The following is an 8590-nucleotide window of genomic DNA, read 5'->3' as shown; positions in this document are numbered from 1 at the left end:
AGGAGACCAACTATATCTAGAGTATGTTTGATTGATGTTACAGAAAAGTCTGGCAAGTAGCTTTAGAAATAAATCCTTCTACATCTTCAATTAAACTCATTTTTCATAATTCAGCAGCTGGTAAAAGAAGGCAAAGGTGAGCATTTTTGCAAGCAACATTCTAGACTAAAAATTATTTTTATTTTCCATGAAAGAAAAACAAAAGTCAAATATCATTTCACAATTTATTTACTGAATAAATTTGGACAAAACACCAGAATCTGTTACAATACAATCTGAACATCTGAGGCAGATATCCCACCATGCACCACCCCACCCGCCAAGGAACGAAAACAAAAGAACTAAACATTAGCACCAAAATCAGCACCAACTTAAATAAAAGATAACTCAGTCTACAGAAACAAAGTTATAGCCGTATTTTAACTGAAAAGCAACTCAGAAAAGTAGTAAATTAAGATTTTTTTTTTCCTGTTTAATAGCTTTTCTTGAAAAGAAAACATCCTCCTCACCCCAACCCACCCTTACCCTCACTAGGCAGGCTATATCATTCATGGAGCACATGCCACTGACTAGGTTAAAAAACACAAATTCAAGTAACATTGAGATACGACAAAACATGTCCACTGCTACCCAATCTGAGCATGATCCTTTCACAGAACCTACACAGGCAGTAGGAAAACTAACATGAGGTCATGGAGTGAACATGGAATAGCAATACCACTACTAAAGATCCCATTTCTAGGGGTTTTTTTTCCTCCAAAAGAAATCAAGGAGAGGCTGGGTGGCATTGCCTGTTGGGGGCACAGGAATACTGGCATAGATGGTGTTTTGCTTTACTAAAACTTTAGACAGACGCATTTTCTCTTTACACCTGTCCTGTGTCAAAATATTGCCTACATCATACATGAAAAAGGAATCTCTTGGTAAAGAAATACCCTGCTATGTAGTTTTTAAATATATATTTATATTCATTTATATATTTTTTTTATAGCTGTTACAATTTAAATAAACATTACGTTATCGCTTCTACAACTGAAATTTAAATAAAAGGAAGCTAATTTTAAGAAGGTGGAAGTGTCCGTTAACTTAACACACCAAGTGCTTGATGCCATGTTGGGATGATTACATGGAAAATGGATGAAAGGGTTTAAGGTAAGATATTAAAGCAGCAGGAACAGATTAGAATAGCTTAGAAACAAAAGCAATAAATGATGGTATACAGAAAATGAGAATATGATTGAAGCTTAAGAGACAGAGTCATAACTGAAAAAAGGCCACCAAGGAGATTAGTGACTGTCAGAATTGTCAGTATTGCAAAATTGAGATACACTAAACCTAACCATAAAACAAAACTGAGGTCAGACATTTTTTTTTGAGTAATGATGACAAAAAGACAGACAGCTCTGTTTCCCAGTGGTCCCAACTCAGTTGTATCGGCTAAGCAACAAAACGTGTGGTTGCCCTTTCCAACTCTGGGTCTGTGGCCTTGCTCTATAACCAGCAACAGCCATGACAACGCAAAAAACGCAAAATCTGTAGGAAAAGGTGTGGTGCTGCAGTTCGTTTAGTATGGTTGTCCTTGGTTTACCGTCTTCATATGTCCTTTCATGCGTTTAATAGTGTCAAAAATGGTAAGTGCATCAACTTCGTATGAGCACCACATTAAACCAAAACACATTTAAGAAAAATTGCTACATTGTTTGCAACTTGCATGTCTGGCAGCAACATCCCAAATGGGGAGAGCTTCACCAGATGATGTATAGATGCCATTTGTCATGCCAAGCTCAAGGTTTTCCATGAAGTGGTGGAAAAGGAAAACAGGATGGAAACACCTTTATTATGAGTAACAAATTCATCTATTTATCTCTAAACTACTGTTTTTTTTCTTTTGGCTCTGCTGATGAAGTGGCGAGCCGACCGTGGCGGTGTCATCTGTTTTGTGCTTGGTGATAGTTCAGCTAAAGAGCTCCAGCTCCTCTTCCATGTTCACCTCAGGCACCATCTGCTCCTGCTCCCTCTCCCCTCTACTGTGCACCTGTAACCCCCCCAGCACCCCAGAGGAGGCGAACCAAGGGTGATCCAGGATCTCCCGGGAGGTGAGGCGCTCCGCTGGCTCCCGACGCAATACAGAGCGGATCAAGCACTTGGCCTTCGGAGTCAGCGTCTCGGGGATGTTGAAGTGGCCCCTGCGGATCTTGCTGAACAGAGATCCTGGCTCGACGTCGTGGAAAGGGTAGCGCCCCACGAGAATGGTGTAAAGCATGACACCCAGACTCCAGACGTCTGCTGCCTTGCCCGAATAGCTGCCGTTGGCGTTGAGGATCTCCGGACTGACGTAGGCCGGGCAGCCATGTTTGTCTGACAGGGAATCGTCAAGACCAGCAAGGATATAAGAGTCCTCAAGGCTCTCCAGTTTAACAAGGCTTCTGCAATCGAAGGAGAAACAAAAACACAATGAGTCCATTGCTAAACAAAAAGATCAGCAGATGTGTAACAAGAAAGTTAGAGAATCATTTGTTCAAGGCAATTAAACCGTAAAAACTATAAGAATTTTTTTTATAGGTGAAGTAGTTGAGACATACAAGTCCTTAAGCTCCATGACATCTCACTAAAGTAAAGAAAAGAACTGTATTGGAGGCTTATTAAAATGCCTCTACATAAATAAATAAAAACCCCAAGCTTTTTTACTTCTGCTCCCCTGTCCCAGATTTGTATTCCAAGCCCCTCATGACTGTGATATCCCTACGTGTCCTGATAACAATAACTTAAGATGCTGCAGTCTGCATGTGTTCATAAACCAAAACCAATATACAACACAATAGCTGTGTCATTCCATCTACTGGGAAAACCAAGAAACACTAGCTTAGACATAAAAACCTGTGCAACACATGGTAAAAACATTTAACATTAGCCCTTGATCCATAGCATAATTATTCCATTATTATGCTACAGAGCGTAGCATTCAAATAAGGATCTTTGCTGTGTTTTCCTGAGTCAGACATCCATTCCTCCTCAGTGATATTCAGAACCATGTTTAATTTAATTGCTCCTTGCTCATTGTCAGAATAGGAAAACCTATCACTGTGCCTTCAAAGGCTTAAACACACAATAAGAAGGATTAAACCCAGATTAATCACTGAATCACACGTGGAGCCCAGAGCAATGCAGTACTGCCCTTCTCCCACCTATTGCTTCACACTGCATGTTAACTGGCTGAATTAAGGCTACTACACATTGCACTTGCTTACTAGAACAATAACCTCTGCTGTCTAATATTCCCAGTCAGCTATTGTGGGGAATCTAGCTTCAGGACTGCAGGCTTTATCTGAATACAGCTCGGCTAACATCAGCTTGTGTTACAATGTGAAGGGCAGAATCGTGAAACAGTACAATAATCTACTAAACAATGATAAATTACTATGAAATGTAGTGGTTTCTTAATTATGCTTAAATCGTATATAAAAAGAAATCGAAATAAAGGGAGAATTTTCTGTTTTAAATAAAAGCTTATACATTACGTTTTACAATGAAACAGCAGTATTTTTAATTGAAGCATACGGTGAGAAACTCAAACCAGCCCATCCCTAATAAGCTCGTTAAAAAGCCTGCTGATTTATGAAAAGCCAGCGTAAGTATATAAAGATAAAAAAATGATCAATTTAGCAAACTAAAGCCAACTCAAGGGTCATCTTGTGCTTCTAGTCATTCATTCGCTTCTGCACTACGGCATTTAGTAACAGATTTGAGATTCAGCCAAATGAGAGTTTCATATTTCAGAACATAAAGCCTATTTGTCTTGCCTTTTTTCATCACACAGGGAAGTCTTGACAGGCCATACAGAATATATTCATCCACACTCTGCCCTGAGAGGTCACTCGTAAAAACAACGACACTAATGATTTAAAATAGGGTGCAAGTCTCAGTCCTGGACCACTGGAGGTTACTGGGCCTGTTACTAAGTATATGAAGCAGCTCAACTTCTTTTTCCACAGTACGTGCCAAAGACTGACACCTCGTTCTCAGACGCCAACAAGCAGAGTGCACCAGTGGCTAAAAGCAATAACCTAAGAAGTCAGCCTGATATTGTTAAAGTGTGAAGCCTCAACTCTGAATAGTTATTTTTACTTCTCTTAATGAAAATCTGCTCTAGGGTTGCTGTAGCAACAGATGCCATCTTTGTAGTTCGTAATTGCTGCCAGCAGGTGTCAGAATATGTGTTATTGTCAGGTTCAGCTCACTGTTACAGTAGACTGGAGTCTCAATTTGATTGATCATATGCCATCCAAAAGCTGGTCCTAGCAGCTTATCTGACTGTGCTTCTTAATCCAATGTTAGTGCAGGCATCCTGTTAAGCTAATGATTACCTGCTCACTTGCACAGTAAATAAGATATTTCCACTAATGAACCATACGCACACAAAGTACTGGGGCAAATGCATTTAGGAACACCACGCTACTCTTGATTTGACTCAGCTTACACCATCCACTGTTTAAGCCAATATATGACATAACACCATGCCAAGTGGACTGATGAAAGACAGAGAAAAAAGCCACAGTGCTCAGTTACTGCAGACACTCAGAGGCCAAGGTTTGCTGAAGCTTACCTGTCCTCATTTTTGAAGACGAACTTCCTCAATTTGAGGTCACGGAGGACCAGTCCGTTGTCATGGCAATGTGCCACGGCTGAAGCTATCTGATAGAAGAGCCTAGCTGCCTCGTCTTCCCGCAGCTTCTTGCAGGTGCGAACAAAAGAGTGCATGTCGCCGTGGCTCCTGTCGAAGAACACGTAGGCCCGCGTTTCTCCGAGCAAAATCTCCAGGATTTGGTTGATGTGCTCATGCTGGCCCAGGGCGAAGTAGGCCGCCAGCGACTCCTGGTATCGGCCGATGTCAAAAACCTACAAATATGACAGGAGCGTTTGTTTTCTTTTGTCAGCATATTTAGTGATGCACAAGTAGAGATGAATTACAACTTCAAATTAGCATCAGACTTATTTTTTTTTCCTTTTGCTAGAAGTAAGGCTAAAGTGAAAGAATCATAATAGTGCATTTTATTGTGTTGGGGTTGCAGTGTCTTGTTTGTTTCCATAGCAACCCCCAATTGACTTTCAGTACAACCAGTTCAGGTGAGAAGGCTCCACTGCTTAATACAAAGTACACCCTGCTGGGCTTACCATGGTACCCAGCATTCGATGATCAAAATGATCAATCCGGGAAGCGGGGGATTGATTGTCGCTGTATTGAGGTCAGTACAGATGAAGACACACAGCAGTTACCTCATAACCAGCGCCAAAGGTCACTCATTTCTCATGGCAGAGGAAACATTATCACGAGTCTAAGGGGCAGGTTACTGGATATGCCATGCTTTATGGGTCCAAGGGTGGTTGTTGTTTCTATTAATCATCCCAGAAGAGGCCGTTTAAGGGATAAATGCTGCAGAGGGACAAGAATCACGGCTATGATAATCAGAAATATGAGAAAGTCAATATGTGCCACAAATGACATAAGGAGCTGTTTTATTTTATACTGACAGTAGTTACTGGCTGGAGTAAAAAAAAAAAAAAAAACAGCAGCCAGAATAAAAAAAAGTACTGATTTCCAGTTTTCTTTAAGGTCTGAGCTGCAAATTCTAATTTTATTTTACAAAGGAATATAATAAAGGAGGTGCTACAGGTTCATCAATAGAAGCAGAGGTTCACAGTCCAACAAATAATGAAGAAAGTACTAGATTTACGCATCAAAGCATATGTCCCTAACCAGATTTTCATTAAACCCAAAAACGTGCATCGACTGTTATCTGTTCATGTCTTTATTGGCCACAAATTGCGGGAATTCTTGATGCATTTAATGAGTAGGACAAAACCCTTGCTTTTTCAGCTTTTGACCTGCTGATCATGTCAAGAGCCAAAAAAGAAAAAACTCTGCACAACTGTATTATCCCTCCAAACTCATCAGCTCGTTAAATATTCAAATCTTATGAGAATTTTGAGCAGTGTGGAGCACATGACAATGCTCACATGCCAAACATCCATTCGATGGTGTACTGCTAACAGTATTGTGCTGTGAAAGGGAGAAGCTACGGGTATGCCAGAAGAGGTCTAACAGGAGTGTGTGTGCGTGGTTACTCACTCCTTTGTCAACGTTACATCATGCAATCCAAACCACACAGCTCACTCCATTCACTTTTTCCATCAGGCTGGGCTGCCAGCTCTCTTTTTACAATGCAAGCAATAATTTAAAAGTTGAGGTGGCAGGATTTGGTGCAATATGCATCCAGCAAAAGCCCAAATCTGCATTATTGTACTACGTATTCTCTGCGCTTTGTGCAATAAAATTAGTTTTCAAAAACAAAAAAACGAGAAATATGTGTTTGAAGCGTGTAGGAAAAAAAATGTAGGCTGCCTATTTTGAGGATCTACTCACCTTACATACGAGCTCGTCCCCGCTGTGCAGGTGGGCGGCTCTGAAAACGTGGTCTCCCTCCAGCGGCTCCAACAAAAGGTAGTCCCCGATGCGGGAGATGCAGTGCGAGGAGTCCGGGGTCTCCGGTGGGCTGGGGGACCCGAGGTTTGGGCTGAAACTCTGGTTCGAATCTGTAGTCCTTATGCAAGACAATTCTTCAAAGTCGTGCGATTTATGTCGCGATCTCCCATAACGTGAAATGTTGATTGGATTTGACCTCTGTATGTTCATGAGGAATAGATGCGAAATCTCCACGAAAAGAGCGAGGTTTTCTCCGTTTTCTCCTCTTCTCTGGTTAGGGCACCGCTAGCTCAACCGATAGTTTAAAATGTTTTCCTGACGTATATGTATGAAGAAAATCCAAATAATCTGAATTTACAGTACCGTGCTTTGGCTTTGTGTCAACAGACGAGAAACTGTACTCAAAAAGGGTTTAATTTGTCCACTGCTCATTTGCTCCCTTTTGTTTCACATTCATGAAATGAAGTCTGTGTGAAGTACCTGACTATAAAACCAGAGCTCTCTGAAAGCCTTGTGCAACCACGTCCCGTTTTCTTTAACGTGGATGCAAGACAAAAGCTGAAACAAAGGCTACCAAAAGTTAGCTTTTAAAATGAATGAAGGGTGCCAAGTCAACGGTCCGCTAGCTTATCTCGCCGGTAAAATGCTAAGACACGTTTCGTAAAACGGAAACAACAAATTGGACACAGCTTGCAGTCGCATGTAAAGAATACACCAGCCAAACAAATTAAGCAAGTTTCTGAGCTAATAATTGCTGCTGAAATTCGTATGGGGTTTGCAAGCAGGTGCGGAGCTAACTAGTTAGCTTGCTTGGCTAACGAGTACCAGGTCAGTGCACGGCCTTGTTCCCCGGGATCACATCCATGCACGGTGATTGTCATAAGGAGAAAGCCCCCATCCGGAGAGACTGCTGAAGCTCTTTGTGTGCTAGGGTCGTCGCTTTCAATCCTCCGCTCGAACTTATCCAATGGAAGAAATGTGTCGTCTGTTGCGTGTGTACGCTGCTGCAAGCTTGTGGAAGGAAGGAAGGGACGGCCGATTTTCCCAGGCCAATCCCTTGATTCAGCAGGACATCCTCTCTCCCGTGGTACCGCTGTGCTTCTTACGTGGCCGGGAATCTAGTTCATTCAGTGCAGAGGGAAGCTGCACACACTCTAGAGAGAGAGAGCTGCGTTCCTGCTTTGCGAGAAGGAGGGGGAGGGAGGGTTTGAATGCACGCGCACGCGCACACACACATTTAGACGAGCCAGCTAACCCGCCCCCTGACGTCACACTCACATCAAAAACCATATAGTAATCTCCCAGCTTGCTGATGACTGTCCTCTTTTTAAAGGACAGAACCTTAAAATTTTACCTCACGCTTAACCTTAAGCAAGTGTGAATTACCTCCCATTACATCCTCTCCACAAGATACATTATAGCTACAACATTCCTATAAAGACACGTTTATCCAGACTAGAATACCCGTTTTCACTCTAGATGTTTCCAAACATGTTTGTACAAATGTTGACAAAATAATTTTTTACTTCATCTGAAGAAGTAAAAGTCATTTGAATAGGAAAAGTGGAGGAATCGAAGCCCCTAATTTTTCTTCTCTAAACACTACATTTAAATTTCAGTATGTCAAAAACATCCAAATTCATTTGTAATTCTATTCTCCTCCATGTTTTTAACAATAATGGTGGTTTACCATTTTTATTAACTGCACTACATCTAAAATTCCAACACTTTTCTTTAGAAACTGGTTTGAAAATATATTTTGTCCATCAGTTACTCAATAATCATTATCATGGTAACAATTTTTAACATATTTTCAGTTTCCTGTACCACCCAAAGAGTAAGCTGTTGTTTTTGATGCCATTCTCAGCATTGTATTGAAACTTTTATCATCTCCACCTACAATTAAAGACAATTTGGCAACATAGATTGACCCAATTACCATTTATATTCATTCTTTCTGCCTATTTTTTAGGTTAAAAAAAGACAAATATCATAAGAGATATTTAACTGGGCAAACCATTTTGAAAAAATTAACTTGAAAATGTTTTGGTTGAGCATGGTTGTTTGTGTGTTGCCCTGCGATGGACTGGCGACCTGTCCAGGGTGTAC

At 41.1% G+C, this 8590-nt stretch overlaps 1 protein-coding gene across 1 annotated transcript; it reads right to left on the bottom strand.

Moving 5' to 3' along the window:
- Window positions 1-210: 210 nt before the first annotated feature.
- Window positions 211-7680, bottom strand: trib2 (tribbles pseudokinase 2). Its single transcript, XM_047388601.1, has 3 exons — window positions 6422-7680; window positions 4604-4896; window positions 211-2426 (listed from the first exon to the last, which is right to left on the bottom strand). The coding sequence occupies exons 1-3, from the start codon at window positions 6689-6691 to the stop codon at window positions 1955-1957; spliced, it is 1035 nt and encodes a 344-aa protein (XP_047244557.1). The 5' UTR covers window positions 6692-7680; the 3' UTR covers window positions 211-1954.
- Between the last annotated feature and the right edge of the window lie 910 nt (window positions 7681-8590).

This window comes from Girardinichthys multiradiatus, chromosome 15, assembly GCF_021462225.1.
Source record: "Girardinichthys multiradiatus isolate DD_20200921_A chromosome 15, DD_fGirMul_XY1, whole genome shotgun sequence".
Classification (NCBI taxonomy): domain Eukaryota; kingdom Metazoa; phylum Chordata; class Actinopteri; order Cyprinodontiformes; family Goodeidae; genus Girardinichthys; species Girardinichthys multiradiatus.
The sequence above is the reverse complement of the archived record's forward strand: the minus strand, read 5'-3'. Positions and strand labels throughout refer to the sequence as shown.

Excerpts from the sequence above, each read along its gene's own strand:
- trib2 (XM_047388601.1), bottom strand. The coding sequence starts at position 6,691 with ATGAACATACAGAGGTCAAATCCAATCAACATTTCACGTTATGGGAGA. Across the intron at positions 4,897-6,421 it reads GGGACGAGCTCGTATGTAAG|GTTTTTGACATCGGCCGATA; the intron begins GTGAGTAGATCC and ends TCATATTTGTAG. Across the intron at positions 2,427-4,603 it reads GTCTTCAAAAATGAGGACAG|AAGCCTTGTTAAACTGGAGA; the intron begins GTAAGCTTCAGC and ends CTTCGATTGCAG.